Source organism: Neodiprion pinetum, chromosome 4, assembly GCF_021155775.2.
Source record: "Neodiprion pinetum isolate iyNeoPine1 chromosome 4, iyNeoPine1.2, whole genome shotgun sequence".
Lineage (NCBI taxonomy): Eukaryota > Metazoa > Arthropoda > Insecta > Hymenoptera > Diprionidae > Neodiprion > Neodiprion pinetum.
Window position 1 is genome coordinate 17,755,943 of NC_060235.2, and position 24,280 is coordinate 17,780,222.

At 37.1% G+C, this 24,280-nt stretch overlaps 6 protein-coding genes across 13 annotated transcripts; 4 read left to right on the top strand and 2 right to left on the bottom strand.

Annotated features, from left to right (window-relative positions):
* Positions 1-37: 37 nt before the first annotated feature.
* On the top strand, positions 38-3,293 carry Mpcp1 (Mitochondrial phosphate carrier protein 1). The gene is made up of 6 exons (XM_046622427.2): positions 38-146; positions 230-399; positions 1,670-1,830; positions 1,936-2,172; positions 2,409-2,705; positions 2,795-3,293. Exons 1-6 carry the CDS (start codon positions 61-63, stop codon positions 3,020-3,022), a joined length of 1,179 nt encoding a protein of 392 aa, XP_046478383.1. The 5' UTR covers positions 38-60; the 3' UTR covers positions 3,023-3,293.
* Positions 3,294-3,453: 160 nt separating this feature from the next.
* LOC124217114 (prestin) lies at positions 3,454-12,502 on the bottom strand. 6 transcript variants are annotated; one of them, XM_069135274.1, is made up of 12 exons: positions 10,329-10,429; positions 10,091-10,212; positions 7,734-7,844; positions 7,282-7,554; positions 6,905-7,083; positions 6,655-6,819; positions 6,455-6,559; positions 6,223-6,356; positions 5,970-6,132; positions 5,644-5,844; positions 5,315-5,563; positions 3,454-5,235 (listed from the first exon to the last, which is right to left on the bottom strand). In XM_069135274.1, the coding sequence occupies exons 2-12, from the start codon at positions 10,119-10,121 to the stop codon at positions 4,801-4,803; spliced, it is 2,046 nt and encodes a 681-aa protein (XP_068991375.1). In that variant the 5' UTR covers positions 10,122-10,212; positions 10,329-10,429; the 3' UTR covers positions 3,454-4,800. The 6 variants fall into 6 exon arrangements, with proteins under 6 accessions (XP_068991375.1, XP_046478369.1, XP_046478373.1 ...); XM_046622413.2 differs by lacking the exons at positions 10,091-10,212; positions 10,329-10,429 and adding an exon at positions 12,036-12,502; XM_046622417.2 differs by lacking the exons at positions 10,091-10,212; positions 10,329-10,429 and adding an exon at positions 9,327-9,580.
* LOC124217127 (small integral membrane protein 8) lies at positions 11,236-13,368 on the top strand. Of its 3 annotated transcripts, none has more exons than XM_046622437.2 (3): positions 11,236-11,331; positions 11,810-11,937; positions 12,497-13,368. In XM_046622437.2, exons 2-3 carry the CDS (start codon positions 11,830-11,832, stop codon positions 12,653-12,655), a joined length of 267 nt encoding a protein of 88 aa, XP_046478393.1. In that variant the 5' UTR covers positions 11,236-11,331; positions 11,810-11,829; the 3' UTR covers positions 12,656-13,368. The 3 variants fall into 3 exon arrangements, with proteins under 3 accessions (XP_046478393.1, XP_046478392.1, XP_046478391.1); XM_046622436.2 differs by having other exon boundaries at positions 11,252-11,692; XM_046622435.2 differs by having other exon boundaries at positions 11,253-11,601.
* On the bottom strand, positions 12,744-16,912 carry Got1 (Glutamate oxaloacetate transaminase 1). Its single transcript, XM_046622425.2, has 8 exons — positions 16,567-16,912; positions 16,397-16,502; positions 16,150-16,280; positions 14,831-15,121; positions 14,447-14,703; positions 14,099-14,376; positions 13,833-13,975; positions 12,744-13,750 (listed from the first exon to the last, which is right to left on the bottom strand). The coding sequence occupies exons 3-8, from the start codon at positions 16,259-16,261 to the stop codon at positions 13,605-13,607; spliced, it is 1,227 nt and encodes a 408-aa protein (XP_046478381.1). The 5' UTR covers positions 16,262-16,280; positions 16,397-16,502; positions 16,567-16,912; the 3' UTR covers positions 12,744-13,604.
* Positions 16,499-20,464, top strand: Vps26 (vacuolar protein sorting 26). Its single transcript, XM_046622429.2, has 7 exons — positions 16,499-16,636; positions 17,679-17,897; positions 18,046-18,189; positions 18,439-18,833; positions 18,957-19,063; positions 19,494-19,705; positions 19,874-20,464. Exons 2-7 carry the CDS (start codon positions 17,895-17,897, stop codon positions 20,129-20,131), a joined length of 1,119 nt encoding a protein of 372 aa, XP_046478385.1. The 5' UTR covers positions 16,499-16,636; positions 17,679-17,894; the 3' UTR covers positions 20,132-20,464.
* A 149-nt stretch (positions 20,465-20,613) lies between these two features.
* On the top strand, positions 20,614-23,649 carry LOC124217124 (E3 ubiquitin-protein ligase TM129). Its single transcript, XM_046622430.2, has 6 exons — positions 20,614-21,440; positions 21,675-21,930; positions 22,006-22,195; positions 22,287-22,481; positions 22,645-22,793; positions 22,891-23,649. The coding sequence occupies exons 1-6, from the start codon at positions 21,239-21,241 to the stop codon at positions 23,012-23,014; spliced, it is 1,116 nt and encodes a 371-aa protein (XP_046478386.1). The 5' UTR covers positions 20,614-21,238; the 3' UTR covers positions 23,015-23,649.
* Positions 23,650-24,280: the final 631 nt, after the last annotated feature.

A 24,280-nucleotide genomic window follows, 5' to 3' on the forward strand; every position in this document is an offset into this window, starting at 1 on the left:
CCCGGGTACGTTTATCGCTGTGTTATTAGGAACACTACATTGGAAACAGTTCATGCAATTATGACAGAGGGCAGTGGAGTCGCGACACTACAGCAGACGTTGGCGATTTCGGAGTACCTTTTTTACTCTCTTTCCACCCCAGGGAGGTGAGTGTCGTGTCGTACTGGGAGCGCTTACTCTGTAATTTATTAACAAGGTGTTGTTAAAGGGATAAAATTTTGTGTTATAGAGGCAATATCATAGTTCCCGAAGACAAGATGTGGTCCTCGATGATGGAAACCGTCAAAAAGAATCCTTTCGGCTCTCCTTTCATCACAGCTGACTGCCAGGCTCAGCGCGAGGACGGCCAAGCCCTTGTCAAAGGCCGATACATCGCCGCCGCCAACACGGCAGAAGGCGGTGAGTTGTATTAAAATAAATAGATAACATGTTTCCACAGCGTTATGCTCCTCTGAGTTTTCATCGTTTATCGCACGCTTCTGTCAAGAAATTCACCCGGTGGTTCCCGTCGTTTGATTGCCGCATTGGTGGCTGCAGTCACATCGATTGAGCGGTTCTTTCGTCGGTCAAAAAACTCAGAATTCATGTTGGAATAGTTTTTCTGTGATATATTTTCTCGAAAAGTTTTCTTCTCTTTACTCGAGTCAAGTTTCATTTTACAACTGTCCTCCTTCACGACCCTGACGCGTGCCTACCGAGGACAAACGGTTGCATAATGGCGACCATTTTGTTGCGAGAATCTTTCAGAGCCAGGGCCTTGGATAGGCATAAAAATACACTTGTCTTTTTGTAATTTCATTTAGAATAGACCTGAATTTAAGGATCTATATTTAAATTGGCACACAATCGATTGTTTGTCAATAGGACGATCCTTGAACTCGATCTAGATTTAAATTTTCATTGAACCATATACGTTACGTGCGTACCGATTGGCTAATTCGATAATTCTTTTTACAGGCATTTTACCCGACATATATTCAATCAGCGTACTGGGCGATTAAAATCACGTGAACAGTAACTTTTGCATAATCAATCAACTGATTCTGTTGTGCGGATTTTTTTAACGAATTATTTCCGCATTACTTTCGGTTATTTCCGCAAAATAAAAAATGAAGCACATCCAATTGTCTGACCTGTATATTATGCTAGCTTTACATATATTTTTCTAATCTGCAGTGAGATTTGTTAGATGTAATTCCGACCGTAAGTAATTAGCCCAAGGATTTGTGAAACAGATAAATTACAGTAACTGATTTACTTCTCGCTAAATCTGCTTCAAGTAATTACTTATTAAATTAATTTTCTTTCCTCCAGACATCATTGTTTTTTGAATACCAACATCCAAGATAAAAAAATATGATAAAAGTTGAGGAATCGTTTCATCTTATCCTTAATCCATAATTCAATTTATCCAAGTACATCCCTTAGGGACAACAATCCATTGTTTTGCTTATGCAAATTTCATTGCCTGAATAATTTTTGCTACATTTTATCAATTATAATATTTTTTCTCTATATATTATGTAATACATTGGTATTGAAATTAATGGAGTGTGAGTCGAATGCATCAATTCATGATAATTGAAACACAATTTGTTTTGGTTAGGAATCAGAAATACACTTCAGGAAAATTTTTTTTCACAAAAATTATACCTTGCAACTGTTACAGACAGCTGCGAATTCGGCTCCAACAAATACTTCATGCTATGCGGGCTTGGAGGCATCTTGTCCTGTGGTCTCACCCATACTATGGTTACCCCCCTTGATCTGGTCAAGTGCCGTATTCAAGTAGACCCTGCAAAATACAAGTCCGTCTTCAACGGATTCAAGGTAATGAAACGATTTCACAAAACTTTGTTACTTGTGGATTTTTTGTAAATATTTATGCAAAAAATGTGAAATGTAAACTACATATCAATTTATAATGTTTGACAGGTTACTGTCAAAGAGGGTGGTGTCAGAGCCTTGGGAACAGGATGGGCTCCAACTTTCTTTGGATATTCCATGCAAGGAATGTTCAAGTTCGGTCTCTACGAAGTCTTCAAAGTTTACTATTCGCAACTAATTGGGGATGAACTTTCCTATGAATACAGAACAACACTATACCTCGTTTCATCTGCATCTGCAGAATTCTTCGCTGACATCGCTCTGGCACCCATGGAAGCTGCCAAGGTTATCCTCAACGATATATTTATTTCCTACCTCCTCTCAAATCCTGTGACACATAAAATTTTGTTCGGATAACATAACCGAGATTGGAATGTTTGCAATCTATCCCCAGATTTTCTCTCCCCCTCCTCAGGAATCCTGATCTTTTCCTAGCAAGTGAGTCCGACTCTGCCAGCATTTTCCCACAATTCGATAAATACTATTGTTGTAATGACATTATCTCCGTTCCACATATTTAGGTCAGGATTCAAACTATGCCTGGTTACGCAAAAACTCTGCGTGAAGCGCTGCCCAAGATGCACGCTGATGAAGGTCTCGGAGGTTTCTACAAGGGTTTGGTGCCACTTTGGCTCCGCCAGATCCCCTACACCATGATGAAGTTTGCCTGTTTCGAACGTACCGTCGAATTATTGTACAAGCATGTCGTGCCCAAGCCGCGTGCTGACTGCACCAAGGGCGAACAGCTCGTTGTAACCTTCGCTGCTGGTTATATTGCTGGTGTGTTCTGCGCCGTTGTTTCTCACCCCGCTGACTCGGTGCGTAATTTTTAATAAATTCGGTTATGCTTGACGCGATTTTCAGTCAGAATTGTTGGCATTCAAATCCCTGCCAATTGTTTCAATAGGTTGTGTCCAAGTTGAACCAAGAGAAGGGAGCCACAGCCGGTGACGTTGTGAGGAAACTTGGTTTTGCTGGATTATGGAAGGGACTGGCACCCAGAATCGTCATGATCGGTACTTTGACGGCTGCCCAATGGTTTATCTACGATGCGGTCAAGGTATGGCTGCGCATGCCACGTCCACCACCACCAGAGATGCCAGAGTCGCTAAAGAAGAAGTATGGCATCGCTTAAGTGTCGATCGAACAAAGTAAGACAAAGAAGAAGAAAAAAGCATAAGTGAAAAATAAGTAATTAACTATGCCTAGAAGATGAAGCTAGACCAATTCAATTCAATTATTATAACCAGTCACGGTTTGATACTGTTATTGTGTCTGGTGAATTTTATCAATACTCTCATACCACGTCTCATTACTGTTAACGTGTTTCCATCAATCACTGTATTCGTGGATCTTTCAGTAAAATACCCAATACCGCAATAAAGAAACCAGAACGATACAGGCTACCCATTGATTGTACTGTTCAGTATTTGTAGCCATGAAAGTAGTGAAATTACATGACTAATAACTGTGTAAATTATTATAACGACGCGATAACGAACCAAGTTGTCATGCAATCATTGCTGCTTTGTAAATAGGGTGATCGCTAGAAAATAAATTACTAGGTTCATCGTATAAACATATTTTAATCTTTCATTCCACTTCCTTACGAATATACCCATATAATAATTCGCTCCAGCGCATAACGCATCATAAACACTTAGCTAATCTAATTACAATTATTCACGTCTAAGAATCAAGTCATAATCCTGTTACAGTTGTGTTTCTTCCACCAGCTCCTCTTATACACACATTATTAAATTAACCGGCTCAGCGCGAAATGTTAACTGATTATGAAAGCTCACGTATCACTTATCAGTAGACCTTAACTAAAGACTCTTGAGACGAGTTAGAATACATTGTTATCTCAATGCTTATCAATAGGAGCTCCCTTAATTTTATACTGTCGGAAATTTGTACAGAAATTCATGTATAGTTGAGTTTGACAGTGTAAGTCTCTATTGAAATATTCGAATCAAAACTTCGTGTCTCCTTTAACTGTTTGGCGTCAAGGAATGTAATTGAGTTCACTTCACTATTAAATGTCATAATTTCGTGGAACAGATTCGACAGTAACATAGAAATGATAATTTTGTACATGAATTCTTTTATGAGCACCACGGACTTAACGAGGAACAATTACATTATCGGCATAACTTTACATCGATTGTATATTTTAAGTAACTGCAGTAATCACATTTCAACTCGTTAAACAATTGATAAATATCTACGCTTCTTTGCTGCATCTCAGTATCATTAATTGCAGCGAAAAATAACTAAGTACTTGTGCTCATTGAATAGTAAGCGCGTTTTAAAAATTTTCTAAAATAGGTATTATTCACCAAGTAACAATCAAGTATAGATAGTTGAATACGAATCAAGTATTTTGCTAATATTGTTGGCTGATCTACCATACAAAAATATATTTACATCACGACATATTATCGTATGAATGGTGGAACATCTAGCTAAAATGAATTACAAAATGACGTATAAAAATATACACATGCAGGTATATACGCTCAATTATAAAAATATAATCTTAACGAGTATAAAAGACCTAATAACAATGATTCGAATAGGGCGAAATCTGAGTTAGTTACAACAAGTTGATGATTTTTCGTGGAGCATCAATCTATCAGTGTACTCGTCTTTCGACAAAATACTCATCTCGTTTGTAAATAGCATGCGAATTTATGTAACGTAACACTGCGCCAACAAGAAATATTGCTATGTAGTATACTAGAAAGAAAAATTCCAATTTTGATGAAGGTTGTATGAGAACTCTTGAAATGTACGAGACTTTTTTTGATCTTTCTTTAGTTTCTATTTGAAACAGAAAGTGTTCGAAACTTTTGCACACGTTCATGGCAAAAGAGATAATTTGTTGAATAGCAATGTTGCATTTTTCTGTCATTTGAACAATTCGTGCTGGATGAAAGTAACAGCGTCGTGCACACCGACAAAAATTCTAAAACTTGGCTCCTTGTTTTGAAATTGATCACATTTTACTATCTGTTCAAAAACGGGACCCGAGCAGCCCGCCAAATATACTGGAACCTCTATTTTCTCAAACTCTGTAGTGAGAAATCTGAGTGTATTTATACCACTGGGATCGATATAGCTCATAGCGCTTAAATCTAATATAATACACCTGAGAGCTTCTTTATCCTCGCTACCGAGGGGATCGGGATACAATCCTTTTTTAGTGAGTTTTCTTCTCTCTTCCACCACTTCACGTGGTACAACACCTACTAGTTTGAATAATTCCGACTTCAAATGCCCAGAATTGGCAAAATTCAAGCCACCACAGTAGTGGAAAATTTTTATTCCACAGAGCTCCGTCGTCTATAATTGAAAATTGAATATGAAGTAAAATGAGTCGTGGGTGTCTTATTGTTACCAAATTTTTGTCAGCTCGACTTACGCCTTTGAATCGTTTCAAGTCCAAGTACAAATCTGTGTTTGGAATGTGACCCAAGAGGCATATGTACGGCCTGATGGATTGCACGAATATGCTTGTCAATGAAACAAGCAGCCCGACAACTAAACCAATGTCAATATTTACAAGGACAACCACGAGAAAAGTGACAATCCAAACAGCAGCATCCAGTTTACTTAATTTCCAAAATTTCTTCAATTCACATGCTTGTAAAAGCATTCCCTTAAGTGCTACCTGAAAGTTAAACACATTCCGTAAGATTTAGTGCAATATTCTTAATGCTTATTTTTCACAATCTCTCAAGAGGTACTTACAACAATAATCGACGCGAGGACGCATCTTGGTAAAGGTTCAAAAAAAGGTCCTATCCAGAGAAGAATCGTCAATAATATTCCACATGACACAATACTGGCGAGTTGGCTTTTTCCACCAGTTGTCTGCTGTATCAATGATCGACTGAGCGAGGCAGTGACTGGCATGCAGGAAAAAAAAGACCCAACGATATTACTGCTCCCCTGTAACGTAATGTGCCGCGTGATATTAAATTTTAATCGCTGTACGTTAATTAAAAAATATCGAATGGATGCTGAATCATGCGCGAATCAAATTTCAATTATATTGCGCAAATTAAAAGTTTCACCATCGCTAAGAGCTCTTGATTGGAATCCACTTCGTAGTTTAACTTCTGTGCAAATATCAATGCCATCGACATCGTTATAGTATACGAGACCATGGTTATCGCAACACTCTCGAATGCTATTGCAGGTAGTAAAGAAAAACTGGGAGGCTTCGGTATCGGCAGTCTGTAAAATGATGCAATTATTTTCGCGTTACTTACACGCGTTTTCTAAAAATTATTCATCAAATTAGTTGAACTTGATTTTTATACAAACCCTGTGGGAATATCACCGACAGTTCGAATGTTGTAGACCTCTGGTAGATTGCCGTAATTAGATATTAAAGTGCCGGTAACAACAGCCACTAATTCAATCGGTATCGGTATGCTACATTTTTTTGCGATGTATGGCTGTAAGTCGTCAAATTTTATACGTTATATGAACATTTCATCATCCAAAAGGCACAGCGCAATAGACGAAATGTAATTAAGCTCAGACTTGTACCCACCTTGATTATTTCATTGTTAAAAACCATGATTATTATCGCAACTGTAGAGATTATAGCAGCAGCTATATTCACATTTGGTAGTTCGTTGAAAATATCTATGCAAGACTGAAATTTTTTTTTTTAATCCAGATTATAGGGCAAAAATAAGAGGAAAGAAAGCAAAGACAAAACAAATCTATACTTAATTCATTAATACTTACAAATATTAATTTGAACATTGACTTTTGCTTGGGCAGCTGTAAGCCGAGGAGATCTTTTATTTGAGATATAAGTACCCAAACAGCAGCACCAGTAGTGAAACCATTCACCAGAGTCTCACTGAGTAAGGTGCTGATTATGCCTAGCCTGAATAAGTACATTCCCAGCTGAAAACCCGCGAATACATTGGATTTATAAATTGCAACGTACAATTCAAGTCTTGTATTTAATGTATTTTAAAGAATGGCTCACCTGAAGTATTCCGACCATAAAGGTGACGGTTGTAGCCACCTCGATAGGAGTGTAAGTAGCCACTGGTACATCCGGTGATAATGTTGGGTCTGTCACATTTGACTGAGCCAACACATCTGGAAATGTGGCGTGAGTGGTAACCGCCTTCCCCGTCATTAGGCAAACAACAGCGAATGTACCTGTTTTTCGGAGAGTGAGAGGTCAGAGGAGGATCTCAATGGTAGCATTGGTAAAGTTTCAATTGATGCGTTTCCATTTTACTGCAGTAAAAAAAGTCTGTTCGCAGACGGGAAATTACGAGAAGAAGAGTGAGAAAGAAATGGACTTGGCGTTAATGATTCGAGATATCGCGGTAATTGTGCTAATGTCATGTTTACCCATTGAAACGTGCTTCGAAGTTCCTAAGAAAAAGTATACTAATACTGGGAAGAAAGCCATGTATATGCCTACGACTGGTGGTACGTTTCCAAGTAGAGCGTAGGCCATTCCTTGGGGTATGTGCATGATGGCGACGGTCAGACCAGAGATCAGATCGGAGCAGATGTCTTTTTTCCACTCATAACTTCTGAGCCAATTCAACGCCGGTATTGTCGAAGTAGTGCATGACCCACAGCTTTTTGATTTCAGAGACTTTTTAGTGTTCCTCACAACTGTATTGAAAAAATCGACAATGCTGTGACCACTTCATCAAAATTCCTTTCACAAGCAATAATTGCTTTTAGTAATAATAACAGCTGACTGATGAGTTGCCACTTTTACGTTTTTTTTGTGACTCAATTATGCAACAAATTGCTTTTCCAAATTGGGCTACCAGCGTCCAAATACTCACACGAATGCTTCGGCTTCTCGTAGTGGTAAGCTTTGTTCAAAGCGTCTTGTTCATAGAGCGGTCTTTCGACTTGCAGGTGCCTCAGCACTTCGTCTTCCTTATCCATGCTTCCTGTTGAGTTTGCAAAAGTCAAACATTTAATTTATGGAAAAAATTGAGGGGGCTGTTGAATTCTTTGAAAAAGTAATATCTAGCTTTTGAAATTCTGACCTAAGTACTCCGCCTGTGGTTATTCGAAAACTAAATTTCTTTGTAATAAGCTGTATTGAGATTACAATCAAACCAATTGATAGATAAGTAATAATCTAATGAGAAAGCAGCTACACGTTCATGGGTAGAGTATTTGGTTGCTTATCTCTTCCATTCCGCCGCCTTAGTAATATGTCGATCATTAAGATTTGCTTAAAGAAAGTTACATAACTTGTGTCCACAAAAGATTGAGACTACGTATACGTAATATTGTAGTTCCTTAAACAACATTGATGCGGATTAGGTGGATTTGAATCGAGGGCTTTTATTATTCTCCACGCTTTCTATTCTCAACTAAGACGCAAGGTTGTTACATTTTACAGTAAACAGTGAGGGTATAATCAGACTGGCTAATGCTAGCCGGATTAATGACTCAAAATAAATATAATCTAGTTCTATAAAACTATTTGCATTGATGCTAGAAGAGGGAGAAAAATAAAATATAAAGGATGTTTTCACCAGTTCTTTTTATTTTTATTTCCCAATTTTTAGATTCCAAATTTTGCGTTTCGTGACTTCTCCAAATTCAGCCGACGGACAAGCGTCAATGGAAAAATATTCCGCGTTGCAATTTTTACGTTCATTTAACGTTTCTCGCTTGAAGAATTCAAAGAGGGGAAATTCCTGACGATTACACATAACCTTGTAGCGTACGTGAGACAGAAGTGAGACGGAACTATAATAATACACGTGAACTTGGTTTTGAGTTGTGAGAGAGAAATTCAAACTGACAAACAGAGCTATACAGCACACAGAATCTATTCACCTATACTTATATTCGTAATTGTGGTTTATTTAACACCGCGAGTAACGCGGATCATATACCGTCAATTTGCCAGTGAACTTACAGAATACAGATTCTGTAATACTGAAGTGCTGAAAAAAACGTGTTCGACACGTAAATTTCAACCTTGTAATTTATTTTTATCCACCTCTCCGATAGTTCAGGTGTTTTACAATTACTTTCTTCAGTTCTTTGTAAGCACATTAGATTCATCTATCATTGGCTACATTGTGAACTGAATCTCGTGTTCTAGAAAACAAATTATTACAGAAATCAATTGACGCATTAATTAGGCACGCGTCATTCAGCGTACAAATAATAACATCCAAGTGCGGTGAACCGACGACAATGTAGCATAGAATTCATTTTACCAGGTCTCCTTTGTCGTGTCGCATTTTACGTCTCTTATGTACAACATAACAATGTACAAGAATGTAGGAATAAAGAATAAAATTCAGCCAGTTATGTGATTCACTCATCGTAACGTGAATCGTGATGTTCAAAAGTGAAGTACACATCTAGCTGTTTTCCTTCGGCAGATCGTATATTTGTGTATTTACCGCGTTTTGAGGTTTCACTTCATTTGTCGCCTATATTCATTACGCATCATCGCTGATCTCAGTGCACATCACCAGTTACGAAATCGAAAACGAATTATCATATTAATCAGTTGTTCGAACCCTCAATACAATTCGAATCGAAGATTGTAAATCAAGTTTGTTTGTAGCAAAGTCAATATATTTTCTTATGATACTCGTAGCTTCTTGTCAATCTCAATTTAGTTGAAACTTGAATGGCACATATAAGTCGCCTTTGTTAGCCGCACGAGCTGTATTAGCGACTTGAAAGCAAGTTTCGCAATACCAATTTTATAGATATATCCATACTACCTACGCACATCATAAGGATAAGCTGTATTGCCGAAAAATCACTTTTGTACACCGCTCTAAGTTCAGGCATGAATAGCTCAGAAATTTGTATACGAAATAAGGAAATTGAAGAAATTAAAATAGGATTGTCACGCGGTATCGTGTGATACTTGCGAGGGCATCATATAAGTTCTTACAAAGTTCCGCGTACTGCAATCATGCGGTATAAACGTTAACGGTCGATCAGCTAAATAAGTATTAATTTATATATGCGATTACCGTATTAACGGAAATGAGTTTTAGAGAGAGAATTATTTTACGCACAATGCAGGAAATTATAGTATGGTTAATTTACGGCTAAAAATTCTTAAGCGTATTAAATAAATACTTACAACGCTTATGTAATAATGAAACGTACGATTATAGTAAATCGTAACAATAATAATTGTTATTACCTTCTGCTCTGTAACTTTTGATATACCGCATATAGGTATAGTATATACGTATATTCAACTGGATGCAACCATGTCCTTTGCAGTTTTTTTGTATGTCAGTGTATTATACGTATTGTTTTCTTCTGCACTTAGACAAATGTTATAATGATAATTATGTACAATTTCTCAATACTACTGTGCGTGGTAATAATAATTATCGACTCAAATTATAATACTGAACGTTACAATCCGATCTTACTACCGGGAATTGATCTGCAATTATTGTCACCGCAGCGATGTATTACAAAATGACCAAAGCCGCTGCTGCTGATATCTCATTACCACGACCCAGGCACAGTGACTACTGAAGTCTGCATCGTCTAGCTGCCGATTTTATTTACAAAGACCCCACACGCACACAAGCACGTTGACCGAAGGCTGACGTCGATATCACACGTCGTTGACCATTCGCTACTCAATTATACAACTACAACTACTGCCGCAGCTCCTAGGCTCGTTTAAACCGCCGAAAATTATTAGCGTCGTTCTTCCTAATTGCAGCGATTCTTTCAATTTCTTTTTATACATGATTATTTATTAATGCCTGTAACACAGCACAATTTTGAGTAAACATTGCCGATGCCAAGCATTAATCGAACCGTGCGTACATTAAAGTATACTTTGTAATGCCTGGCGACACAGGCATCGTGGTATACAGATAAATAACGTGGAAGCGGCGTGCAAACAAAACATTCAAACCATTGCATATCTACTAAATCTTATCAGTGGTTATTCCTACAAATTACTTATACCTCAAAATTAGTTATATGCTTGTACTACTTATTTCTTGCAGATCTGACGAGTAGATTATACAAGTTGTGTTCGGCTTAATTAATCTTGAATGTATTGTAACACTTCAAGTTTTGAATCACATACGCCGAATAATCGATCACATTGTCACTGCTTCATTTTTTAGGCTTTAGTTTTTGTTTTCATCGTAACTCCTCGGTACACATATTTCGCCCAGATCGTACGATAATTCTCGCAGACCTAATGCCATCAACGCAGTGAGCCCCATTGCAGGCAGCCCAAGGTACCGAAGCGTGTGCCAAGTTGCCTTAGTTTAGGCTCTAGGTTTTCATTCCTTGCTCCTGTCCGTCGTTATCACATGTACGCGATTCGTTCGTCACGGGACTAAAGCCACTTCAAAGTGCATAAGTTGTCTGTGGAATGGGTCGTAATCAGCTGACGGCAAAAATCAGGCACGAACGGCATGATCGAGCGAGTGGACAGATACGGACCGCATTATTCCTGTCTTAACAACAGATTACATTACGAACGAGAAGTTTTTCAAAATTCTTTTTGAAATTTTGTATCGTACTAATGTGTCATTAATCGATACGTACTTGCCAAAATGCATCACAGGCTTTCGAGAGATTATATAATAATTAATCAATCTTGAACGACCGGAGAGCCAGGATGATAGGATAGCGCGATATTTTCATGTATAAGGAACTATCCGCCACCTCTAAGTACCGTATATTATTAATATTTTATTTAACTCATTCCCATTATTAGAAGCCAAATTTTATATTTTTCGCACCTAACCTCAAAGCTTTCAAGGTAATTTTATGTGTCAGTTTTACATAAACGTTAGCATTCCACTTATCTGGAAAGACGAGACATGGGTATGAATACTATTTTTAAGTCTGACATTGTCCTTCTTGTTTCACGCTACAGGTATTCGTCAAAATATAGTCATGTCGAATGATAAAAACACCCCAGCAGCCAAGCCCGGAGATGGTTTAAGATCATTGCGGAGTACCATGCTATTCAGAGCCATAAACTATGAACTTTATGTAAAACCGGTGAGTTTACTTATAGTAACGTATTATTTATCACAAAGATATACCCTAATTTATTTTCAATGACAGAGAAAGGGCTTTAGTTAAAAGTTGACTCTCACCATACATTTTTGCTGGCTTTAGTATTCACTCCGTGCACTCAAATCTTCAGCTACTGTTTAAAACGATATACTTTACAATACGTGTTTAATGCCTTCAATGACTTCTGCAGTGCTGATTTACGGATTTATCTAAATGTAAAATGTAAAATTTTACTTCCTTGTTAAACGGAAGAGCACCGAAATACTTGTCATGTATTATGCTAAGCACTTGGCTGAACTAAATGCCACTTGCACTGTTCGGATGATTTACGCCTGTTTGCTAAAGTCAATATATACTCCCCGATAACCTTATTGATAAAAGCAGGATTATCCAATCTATGATGATGTGTTTTTCCCATTTACCCACAACTGATAAAAACCATAGTAAAAGTATCGCACAAAATTGTGTTTCAAATGTATATCTTCTGTCATACTTTATTCGAATAACTATTCAAGTATGAAATATTATCTTGAAATTTCAGAATGCTGTGATCATGGCACTGGGTGTTCTGGCCATGACTGGATGTGCTGGGTATATTCTTTACATGCGCAGCAAATACGAGGGAATGGGCTATTACTCGGCAATTGAACCAGACGGCAAAGAAACGTTTAAGAAAAGAAAATCAAAATGGGACGATTGAATACTTAGTAATTTTTTTTCGATTTTCTCTGCAGGTTCTTGCAGACGCTTCTAACTGTAATGTTTACTATATTTCAAGGAACTAGATATCGATTTGAAGTTATTTATTTTCGGGCTATTTTAGTTTATAAATATATATGTAATATATAGACTTTATTTATTCTATGTAGATATATTTATATTATTAGCCGCATCTAATTCATGATCTGTAATTGTTATCTACAGTCTACAGTTCGTTGTCGAACAGAATAATACATTATTTTCAAATAACGTTTGTAAAGCATTTTAATCACTTTTTTCTGTTCTTTGTATCACCTGATAGTAAGATTGCGAGAAAATATTAATTACGAAATTGTGAGGTATAATAATTAAATGCAACAATTAAATATAGACACAATTTTTGGTTGGTGTTTTAAATCTATGGAGCTATCTTCTTGTTTCTCTTTTATCCAGGTAAAAATGCGACCGAGGTAGAAAATACATATTTTACCTAAATCTATGTCTAATAGTTGTCCTTAAAAATTTTCCTTCAACACGAAGTGAGGCTGGGTTTTGCACTATTCAAATATGTTACCAGATATGAATGAAATTTTTCGTCAAACATACCCTTCAGATAATCATCTTTATAGTAAGAGTAGAAAAATTCATACCAAATTCGTTGCAAACTAATTCTGAACACCTCGATGGTTTGTACTAAATTGTGGATGATGAGTTTTATCAAGTGAAAAATCTTACCGATCTTAGAGTTGTATATTTTGAGTTCTTTTTCTCCCCTTTCCATGCGTATGTAATAAATGAGTTCAAGAGTACTTTACATCTGTATCCCTGTTGCGTCTATCAATTAGGTATTTTAATTTGCAATGTCAAACGTTTTGAAATTTCTCCATATAATCTTTGAGCGTGTAGGTAAGTGAAGGAGTAAATGTTTTCAATGATCAATATCTGGTTTCTTACGCTGTAGGGAATCGTAGCACAGTATCGTGTATAGCCTTTGCTACATAATCCAGGTTATTCTCGTTAAGTCCGCACATGTTAATCCGTCCGCTGCGCAACAAGTAAATATGATAGTGGTCCATAATGTGCTCAACTTGCCGTTCTGGAAAATATATTTATTCGCTTCAAGAAATTGAAATTCATTTCTCGTCTTATGTTTTGACTTTGAATTGAATAATACTTGCCATTCAATCCAGTGTACGAAAACATTCCAATCTGCTTTATGATGTGTTCCCAAGTTCCGGGGGTTCCCAATCTCTGCAATCTCTCGTATAGCCCTGTTCGCATGTCCTTTATTCTTCCTGACATCAAGCGAATGTGGGCTTTCCTATTTATTCGAGTAGATAATTATTAATAAATAAAGACGTTGAAGTAAAATACCTTGCATGAGGTATGCAAAGCCCCACAAAATTATACTGCAAATTTCCTTGTAGACCACCGAAGTTATTACCATTGCTCGAAGAGGTCTGGGTCATTGAGCACAGTCCCAACGACACGTGCACCATGGTTTGGCGGGTTGCTGTACATTCCTCGGACGATAAGAGTCAGCTGAGACTTTACCTCAACGACTTCTTTCATGCTTGACATGACAACAACCAAGTTTCCAACTCTCTCGTTGTAAAGGCCAAAGTTTTTAGCGAAACTCTGCGTGCATATCAGCTCCATACCTCGGTCGACAAAGATTTTTACAGCAGCCGCGTCACGCTCCAAATCGCCACTGGCAAAGCCCTGAAATGACAAAACTCTGATGACGTAAAGTATGCAGGTCAAACGTAACCTAAATGAGCGATAGCAATACCTGATATGCACAGTCAAAAACTGGGAACAGTTTTCTCTCCTCAACGACGTCGGCAATGCGCCGCCATTCGCCCGGAGTTGGGTCACAACCAGTCGGGTTGTGAGCACAGGCGTGTAAAATGACGACAGCATTTTCCGGAGCATCTTTCAAGTCAGTGAGCAGACCCTCGATGTCTAAACCTCGTGTTACCGGATCCCAGTAGCGATATTCGCGTATGTTCTTGAAGCCGCCATTGGAAAATACCAATTTGTGGTTTTCTGTGATTTTGAATAATGAAATTGATTTAATTTATTTATTTGATTACAGTTGCCATTCATGGTTTTCTGTGATCTTGAATAATGAAATTGATTCATTTTTTGGTTGAAATAGCGTTTTTTTTGTCACCCCAAGTTGGCTTGCTGCAGTAAAATGTGTCCAAATGGAGAATTCGGGAAAGGAATTCAGCTGCTAAGCGCAAGGCCCCTGTTCCAGAAAGCGTTTGGACTCCGAAAGCACGGCCTTCCAGAAAAGGTGCAGAATCTGGCCCCAGAAGAATTCTAGTCGCAGCCTGGCTAAATGAATCCAATCCCAACACAGGCAAATACTCGTGGTTCTGGGTCTCATCGGTAGCCAACTTGCTCTCAACTTGACGAACGACTGGCAGTACCCAAGGCTTACCTTCGTTGGTACGATATGCTAAGATGAAAAAAAAAGAACGATCACAGAATTTTATTTTGTACATAAAAAAGAAGAAATTCTACTTCTTATTAGTATTCTGTTTGACAGGTGTAAAAACAGTTACGAGATGATTCTAAAAATAGGAAAGTAGTTATTCTTACATCAGACCAGATTTTTTTTACGCCAGAAGCACAGTTCATGTTTTCCTGAGTTTGCATCAATGTTTTCGTATCAGGGAATGAAATTTCTCAATTGCTATTACATTAAGCGGATAAACAGATTTTTTTTTTTTATTAATTTTGTTCCGATGAAGCAACAGAGGCAAGCATTGATGTTATGGAGTCGAGGTTTTTCATCTCATCTAATTTCTAACTGGTCATGCAGCCACAGGCTACGCATTGTATAAGAACATCAAGTGATACAGATAAATCCAAGACTATATTTCTTCACGGCAGTTATGTAATGCCGTTTATGAACTTCAAAGTCTTATCTATAATAAGACTGTATCTAATCATTGAAAGAATATTGATATTATAGCGGTTAGATTAATCTGAACAAAAATCGCAAATGTTAATGGTGTAATCCATCTCTATGAAAAAGGAAGCATTCATGATGTTGAAGAAAATTTGCGAAATTTTTCATTTTGAGAAAGACTTGAATTTTTTTTGAGCAGTTGCTGATCGGTCGAATAGCCTACCTAACACAGAGATTAATGTTTATTGCGTAGCAAGGACAATGTGTGTGCAGCTGGGCGAATTACATAATGTGATGTATATTTGTATTAGCAAAGGTCAGTCAAGGGTAAACATGTATTATCTATAACATACGAGTTTGCGTAGGTGAATTCTGAGCGATTGATTCAATTAAATGACAAGTGACAATCGTTCAATTGTGATTTTTAATCGATTAATAAATGTCTTTGAATTTGAATTTGAGTGTGAAAAATTCAACTTGATATTGAGAAATGAACCGATGTGGTGGAGATTGAAGATCACATCTATAGCCTGGTTTGCTTCAAATTTGATTAAACTCTGGATTAGACATACCGCCAACAGTCAAATTCACTTTGGGTTCATGCGGGTCGTTCTGAAAGGCCTTCGAAAGGGCAAAGACTTCGATAGGAGGTCCTAGTTTTACGTCGGCAAATCTGCTTGGCATTTTATTAGCTGTGTTTGATCTGAAATAAGAAGATCAATATTGATGCTTGCGTCGATATTACTGATACCACAATCGCGGATTTTATCCTTGTATGTAATAATTTTTCTTATAAATTGTTTAATTTCGATAACTTACTGGCCGATGGTTGGACGGAAAACGCGGACAATCGAATGACGTTAATTCTCGCGCAGAACGAGAACCCTGAACGGCGGTGTTATACTCGACAAAGTGACACCAGTCCCTGAAATCAGGAAATACGTAATACTTTGGAGATAATCGCAACTCTAGATACCGCACGGTCATACAATCGTATTTTTACGTAATCTGGAACTCCCTTCTTCCACCGTCACGAAGCGCGTGGTTCCGGTTTTCAAGGTATTCCCTTCTCTTTTTTTAATGTCAATCTTCTTAATAGCAATTCTAATCATCCGACAATATTTACTGTACCGTTATCATCACGCTCACTCATTAATTGTCAGACTTCCGTCAACATTCATTAAAAATCTTAAATTTGGATCATTATTATTTTCCGTGCTCGAATTTGAGAAAAAAAATATGCTAATCTCTAGAAAAACTACGTAGTTTTTCAATATGATTTAAGTTGGCACACGTCAGTTGTTTTATCGCAATGTTTTCTTATGATAGTGATCAGGTCAAAATGCGTACACTACACAGCACTGATATATTATCAGTGCTACACAGGCATGACATGAGTCACGTGATATGGAGTTTTCAAACAGCGCGGGAACGAATACATCAATCGCGTTTTTATACTTTAACTCAACTGTTCTGATATTTGGCGGCAATCAATCGATGCGCGATTCTCTTCATTCGTGGCCAACGTATAATTCTGCCTATGCACAAGTGCATACGTGTTGTATGCATCATATCGTAATAGTAATGAAGCCAGTTGAATAATCTTGGCGGAATTCACGTCGTCATATATCTTGAAGGAATTGTACAAGAATTCAGACACGAGAATGCAATACCGATTGAAAGAACTGATTTTGATTTTCATCAACGTCCCTATCAATCTTCATTCTGAGTTCTAACACGTTTAATAACCATTCGAAGAATTAATCATGCCGTGTATTGTCAGTAGAGTCGGTAGCCATAGAGTAAAGAGACACGAAGAATGTGGGCCGCGTGTCCCCTGTCAGCCAATCGGTGCTCGCGGCATTTGTCGACCGGGGAAAAGCATAAATGATTCCTAAGTAGGTGTGTAGGTATGTCGGTTCAGTAATTCGTTCGTAGCCCGTTTTCATAAGAAATATCGGCCCGAGTAAATGCCGTAGATTTACTTTACTAATAAAATCGTATGACATGTCTAAACGGCTGAAATTGAGTAAACATTTATTTATAACTACTGGAATATAGGATTGATAATTTCTCAGTTTCTTCCGATTATATTTGACAGCCAGAGGTGGGGGTGTTTGACGCCATATTGGCAACTTGTGACTTTTGAGAGACAGACAGCAGAGTATAATAAAAAAAATAACCAAACTTTAACCAGCGTACGTCGAAAAATAATGCCTTGGAGTGTTTTTGATTGATTTCATCACCTACCGCCGATCGACCACCGGTATTATCACGGTAATAAACCGTCCCCACGACTTCGCGAGTCTGACTAAAAATGGTGAGTCTTCGTTAATACAACACGGCAGTTTCCTTGTTGTTGGTTAACGATTACTTTATTCATTCACTCGATGCATTCGCTGACTAGGTCAAGTATTACCGACAACTTTTACTTCATACGTTTCATTTGATTCTTTTCAACTGTTCAGAGTTTCTTTGGGTTCGGGCAATCTGCCGAGATTGAAATCATTCTAGATGGTTACGACACTAGAAAAACAGCAGACATCAAATCTGAAGATGGAAAAAAAGAACGTCACCTTCTCTATTATGATGGTGAAACAGTGTCTGGAAAGGTAATGAACCGATTCGATTACTCTTCAACAGTTTCTATACCAAATCTCGAGAAATAAAATCTCCAGTGCCATTGTATTAGGTTCTCTATAATATCGACGGTTAAGTCGACTCGCACCTATCATTAGGCAGATAAGCTCAATTAAAAATGATTAGGTATCAAGTATTATGCATATAAACAGTTATCAATATTTGACATTATACATTTTTACATTTATTCATTTGAATATGTATGTGTATTTTCGTTCCAGATAAATGTGAGCCTTAGGAAAGCTGGGAAGCTTGAACACCAGGGTGTAAAGGTTGAGTTCATTGGACAAATTGAGTTGTATTATGATAGGGGTAATCATCACGAATTTACGAGCCTTGTTAAAGAGCTGGCCAGAGCAGGGGAGCTTACGCACAACACCGTTTATTCATTTGAATTTGCCAATGTTGAAAAGCCATTCGAAAGTTATACTGGATCCAATGTCAGACTAAGATATTTTCTCAGAGTAACGATTGTTCGGAGGTTAAGTGACATTGTCAAAGAATCTGAACTTGTTGTACACACCCTTAGCTCTTATCCTGACATGAATAATCCGATAAAAATGGAAGTTGGAATTGAAGATTGCTTACACATCGAATTTGAATACAACAAAAGCAAGTGAGTACTGGACCGATGTTACTTTTTATATTACTTATTGGATTTTGTTAAACCTAATTCACTCTTGTTCATTTGCAACATACCTGTTGTCTTATTATACACTAGCGTTTATTTATTTTACAGGTACCATCTGAAAGATGTGATAGTTGGAAAAATATATTTCTTGCTAGTCAGAATAAAGATCAAACACATGGAGATAGCAATTATAAAAAGAGAAATCACTGGCTCTGGTAACTATAACGTTGAGAGTTACACTTTTATTGTAGACTTTTCATCGTTGAGTTTCAAATCATTCGCTTTTCATACATCAGGCAGTTTAGTCATTCTTTATCAGCATAGTTAGATACGCCCACCACGGCAAGCCGACAGTGTCTTCTGCACAAATGTTTATCACTATAAATATCCTCTGAATTTAAATTCGATCACAAACCACAAGATATGCACAAATTTCCCTTTTGCAACGCTGTACAAGGAATAAGAAGTTAAATATTCTTCACTGTTTGAACAAAATTGCATGCATTACGTTTTCCTATCATTTGGCATGTTCATGTTGTTGTTTTCTCGCATGTTAAAATTGGAAGTAAAATTTTGTTTTCTTGATGTGGAAACGCTGGTTATTACATAAGACGCTTATGTTGTAACTAGAATATATATTCGCAGGGCCACATACATTCACTGAGAACGAAACAATAGCCAAATACGAAATCATGGACGGTGCACCTGTAAGAGGAGAGTCTATACCCATTCGAGTATTTCTTGCTGGGTACGACCTCGCTCCAACGATGCGTGACATTAATAAAAAGTTCAGTGTCAAATATTACCTGAACCTGGTTTTAATGGACGAAGAAGATCGCCGATACTTCAAGCAGCAGGTTGAATGCCAAAATATAATTCCGTTTCAAAATAATCACCACTAGTACATAGTGATGTAATTCTTCAGTGATTATTTCAAGTACAGAGTATTTTTGGAAAATGATGATTCTCAAAACAGGATAGATGCTGATATTTCCCTGAAAAATATGTTTCGATAATTGTTTCAGGAAATAACGTTATGGCGGAAAGGTGAGAAAAGCCGTAAATCGCAATCTGCCTCACCGCACATGCCCTCGCATCTGGTTTCTGCGGAAACAGGCTTTCCGCAGGGCGTTGCCCCGAATGGACCTCCTTCTGGTGGGTCCGGGCCAGAAGCTGCAAACAGTATTAGCGGTACAGAAGAGATCCAAGCTCCAATCGAAGGAATGACACGGGAGGAGGGTGATGGAGAAGGAGAAAAAGAAACAAGCCCGGAAAACAATTGAATATTTTCTTCCGGTCGTTGAGGCATAGAAAAATTCTGTTGATAATTAAGAATTAATCGGCGGGGCTGAAAGCGAAAGAAATTCAATGGGAGGAAGAAAGTCAGAGAAGAGGCGGCAGAGGAAGAGAGAGAGAGGTAGATAGAGAGAGAAATAGAAATAGACAGAGATATTCAAGATTACTAGAGAGAGAAAGTTGTTTCAACGAATCGTTAAAACGGCAAAGCCATTGGGTTGTTAATATTTGGTAATAAAAAAAAAAAGAAAATTTAATGATTCAGCTAACGAAATAATCTTGCCCTCCGGTAATTTTGCACCTGAACCGATTGTTTCATACCTACAACCATATTGCCATCAGTAGTATACTTATCCGCAAGCCGCGTACAGTCAGCGGCACAAGTAGTGGAACACCTTTCCAGAAGAACTACTACGACTGGTCGTTCGAATATATCATTTTATAACGTTATATTATATTGCCGAAAACAAAATAACAAAAAATGCTGACCCAACAATCAAGTTAACCGCATAATATTACTTATAATATGAGAGTCTCAAAACTTTTTTCTTTAGTTCTCTGTGTCTTCAAATTTCTCGTTTTTCATATTTCTTGTTGATTTATTGTTGACCAAAAAGAAAAAGAAAAAAAATAATATGCGAAGAAAACAAGGAAATTAATTAATTAATTACGAACCATTATTATTCTAATTGTCAAATATTGTATATATATATAATTATATAATATGCAACCAGTTGTATATTTTACTGTCATGAAAATAATTATATTATAATGAGGATACATCGGTTACGTTATAAATGAAGTTACCCTTATATTTTAATTTTTTTATCAAATTCCAAACTTGGTGTGTAAATACCTTATTATATTTTTTGTTACTGCAGAATTTTCGTTGTCTGTGCGTGTGTACTTTTTCTCGAGATTTTTTTATATATCTGCCAATTACTATCTTACCGACGGACGTGGTCTTGAAGCTGAGCTTCGTGGCCTATCGAAACGCGACATGCGATGTCTCCAGTAACCTAAAAATTTGACAGTCGGATGTTGAAAAAAAGGGTTGAAATAATTATTTAAAATAATACAGCAGATATTGAAAAATGTCCGCTTATTTTTTTTACACTTTGTTTTACTTTTTAATGTCAGGATGCATCGTTTATCCACCGACGGAATTCGTCTCTGCTGGATTAACGATAAGAAATATATTTGCCAATTGGCTAGGTAGCGAAAACGAATTTTTCATACAGTACCACATAAGGAGAAGCGTCATAACCTTATTTGTCCACTGTATGCTGCCGTTCGGTACGTTGCACTGAACTTCTCACACCAAAATATAGATGTGATAATTAAAAAAGAGAAAGTTGACAAAACAAAACCACACTACATTCAATGCTAGCCCAATTTTTGAACCATAATTTTTATTTTCTTCCATTTTTGCCAAGTTCTTCAAATTTTTTAACTACATTTTTACTTCAACCCATTACTCACCAACAAAAAGAACAGCCGTTTTGAAAATTTGGCATTTTTATTTCACAGGGTACGTTCTTGGACTGGCTGTATTTGGTCACATAGACCTGGCGCAAGTTTTGATTGGAAATGTGAACTTATTTTGGTTCATGGTAACCACAAGTGCTATGCTCGTTCCACTTTATGTATTGTTCTTAATTGTATCTTGGGCCCTGCTAGGAAGTAATTGGTCTACTCATCCGATAGCGAAGGCCCTCTCAGTTTATTCTAACGATAGCAATACGTGGACAGCGGTAGCGTCAAATATAAACATAGAATATAGAAGGTGAGAGATATGCAGCTACATTATTCGATACCAATTATTTACCCTCAAACTTGGCACTGACTCAACTTTTTACAGGATAGATAAAATAGTAATAGACACAAACAGTGTTACTCAGGTCGTTGTCACGGACAATTGGATAATCAAAGTTACTCCATATAAACTGGATGTTGCCCATCAGAGTGACACTGCTTTGGTGTTAAATCGGAGCGACACGCATGTTATGTCACACACGTCTCGGGGAGAAGTTCAGTACGTTAACATAGAGGTGAAGTATAATATTAATCCAAGTCCAAGTTGGTCTCACGGCGACCTTTAATGTATGAATAACATATATATAATACTTCATTCCTAAACAGGTGAAGCCCACCCGACCGCGATCTCGTTCATTCAACATCAGGCTAAATGCCCTGGACTTTAAAGACTTGCAGGACAAGGTCGCTAGACCGATCGTCGTGTTGCAAAATGTTACGTTCCATAGAACTCTGCTGGATAGGTTCATAGACACGTTCAAAGAACAGGTCGCACAGAATCCTCATTACGAGACTGCGCAGGTATATGGTACCATTATACTTTGATGAATCATTGAAGAAGTTCCTCAAAAACATGAATGTACAATGATATTTGAGTTAGCCAAGAGCCAAATTATAATCTCAATGAGGTATTGACACGTGTGCAAATCATATGTACAGATTGCTCATTCAATTTTTTCTATAGGAGTTAGAACAATGCATTGGCTGTATGCAGGTGACATCAAATGTAAAGTTGAATAAGCTATGTGGTGACGTTACGGAAGAACGAGGCCCCGATGCCTGTGTTACATGTTTTTGTCGACCTATGTGGTGCATAGACTGTATGGCAAAATGGTAGGTTTTACATAGTCGTTTGCATATAACCAGTGGAATGATTGAGAGCCGGATTAAAAATGAGCAAAATTTGATATTTTTTTTACCACATTCTCAGGTTTGCCTCAAGACAGGATGAGAACTCACCCGAGACTTGGTTGTCTTCAAAATGCACATGCCCAGTTTGTAGAGCGAGGTTCTGTCTCCTGGATGTATGTTTGATACTCGTTTCAAGTAATTGATTTTCATCACATTTTTACATGTAATAAATAGCTAATTGTTGATTCAAAGTTTATTATACATACCACATGATTTGTAAGGTTTTCATTTACTAAAGATGAGAAGATACTCTTTCCAAGTGTTCATAGTAATCACGACGATGTCATAGATGACATATATTTTTTAAACGAAGAATCTAAGTACCTGTATAAATTATTCAAATACCGTGAATAGATGAACCCTGATCGTATTTTCAAATTTAGAATCTTGAAATAACCAAGTCTTTTCCAATTTTTCCTATTTTATATGCTTATATCGAATAGCTCTCACTGCACAGTCAAACTGTAATGTATACAATCTGAATTACGATAAGGAATAGTGAATATTAGAGATGCGTCATGTTTTTATAGCTCAGCAAATCAACGGCCCAACATTTTTTTTTTTAAACTGCACTTAAACGTTGAATACCCCACTCAGAATTCTCAAACAACAAGTTTATCACTTTTATATACTCAGGAATTTCACAAATATTTTTAACGGGCGTTTTGTCAAGCTTAAAATACCGTATGATACAATGTAAGATTAAGATCTATACGTACATGTACGATATGCATATATGTAAAAATATAATTATTAATAAATACATAATATTTGATAATAGTTTGTTGCAATTCTTTTGGGGCAATATCCGTACAATAGTTGATAGCCTATTGAAATTCAATAAATTTAATGCTGTAATACCTACGTCTTATCGTTATTGTTTATACTTCTTTCTTTGGCCGATTTCTTGCGGTCCATTTCCGAGTCCAGTTTATTTGCTACGTTAACTTCTGGTTGTTCCTGGGATGGAGAACTGAAGGTGTCATTTTTTATTTCAACCCTGTTTTTATTCTTCTGTCTAAATCTCCCAGAGTTTGATACTGATAATCGACGATTGCCGCTGTGCTCATCAATCTGAGCTGTTATCTCTACTTGATTCTTGTTACCAAACAAATCGGTCAAAAACTTTTTGGCTGACATTTTGTTCTTTGTTTCTTTTTTTTGCGGGATCAATCAACTCTGCCGTCAATATCTGTGGTACAAAAAAATGAATAATTTAAATTGTACTTTTGCTAGCCAGTTTATTTCTTACATTCAGATCACACAATATTCATTTAAACAAACAATTGCTTTTGAAGAGCAGCTCTATTATTTTTCGAAATTATCCTTCTTGCTTCCGTTGCACAGTAATGTTGAAATTCTCCTTATCTAATCTAATCTAATCTTCTGATAGCGTACATTGGCATATA

Coding starts and splice junctions, on each gene's coding strand:
- LOC124217114 (XM_069135274.1), bottom strand. CDS start 10,121: ATGCGGTATATCAAAAGTTACAGAGCAGAAG. Junction 7,845..10,090: donor CAAAAGTTACAGAGCAGAAG/GTAATAACAATT, acceptor CAAACTCAACAG/GAAGCATGGATAAGGAAGAC. Junction 5,845..5,969: donor ATCAAGAGCTCTTAGCGATG/GTGAAACTTTTA, acceptor ATTACGTTACAG/GGGAGCAGTAATATCGTTGG.
- LOC124217124 (XM_046622430.2), top strand. CDS start 21,239: ATGTCCGCTTATTTTTTTTACACTTTGTTTTACTTTTTAATGTCAGGA. Junction 21,931..22,005: donor ATAAACATAGAATATAGAAG/GTGAGAGATATG, acceptor AACTTTTTACAG/GATAGATAAAATAGTAATAG. Junction 22,196..22,286: donor TTCAGTACGTTAACATAGAG/GTGAAGTATAAT, acceptor ATTCCTAAACAG/GTGAAGCCCACCCGACCGCG.
- LOC124217127 (XM_046622437.2), top strand. CDS start 11,830: ATGTCGAATGATAAAAACACCCCAGCAGCCAAGCCCGGAGATGGTTTA. Junction 11,938..12,496: donor ATGAACTTTATGTAAAACCG/GTGAGTTTACTT, acceptor TTGAAATTTCAG/AATGCTGTGATCATGGCACT.
- Mpcp1 (XM_046622427.2), top strand. CDS start 61: ATGACAGAGGGCAGTGGAGTCGCGACACTACAGCAGACGTTGGCGATT. Junction 400..1,669: donor CGCCAACACGGCAGAAGGCG/GTGAGTTGTATT, acceptor CAACTGTTACAG/ACAGCTGCGAATTCGGCTCC. Junction 2,173..2,408: donor CACCCATGGAAGCTGCCAAG/GTTATCCTCAAC, acceptor CCACATATTTAG/GTCAGGATTCAAACTATGCC.
- Got1 (XM_046622425.2), bottom strand. CDS start 16,261: ATGCCAAGCAGATTTGCCGACGTAAAACTAGGACCTCCTATCGAAGTC. Junction 14,377..14,446: donor TTTTTGACTGTGCATATCAG/GTATTGCTATCG, acceptor TTGTCATTTCAG/GGCTTTGCCAGTGGCGATTT. Junction 13,976..14,098: donor CCAGACCTCTTCGAGCAATG/GTAATAACTTCG, acceptor TCGAATAAATAG/GAAAGCCCACATTCGCTTGA.
- Vps26 (XM_046622429.2), top strand. Junction 18,834..18,956: donor TTTGAATACAACAAAAGCAA/GTGAGTACTGGA, acceptor TTTATTTTACAG/GTACCATCTGAAAGATGTGA. Junction 19,706..19,873: donor GCCGATACTTCAAGCAGCAG/GTTGAATGCCAA, acceptor TAATTGTTTCAG/GAAATAACGTTATGGCGGAA.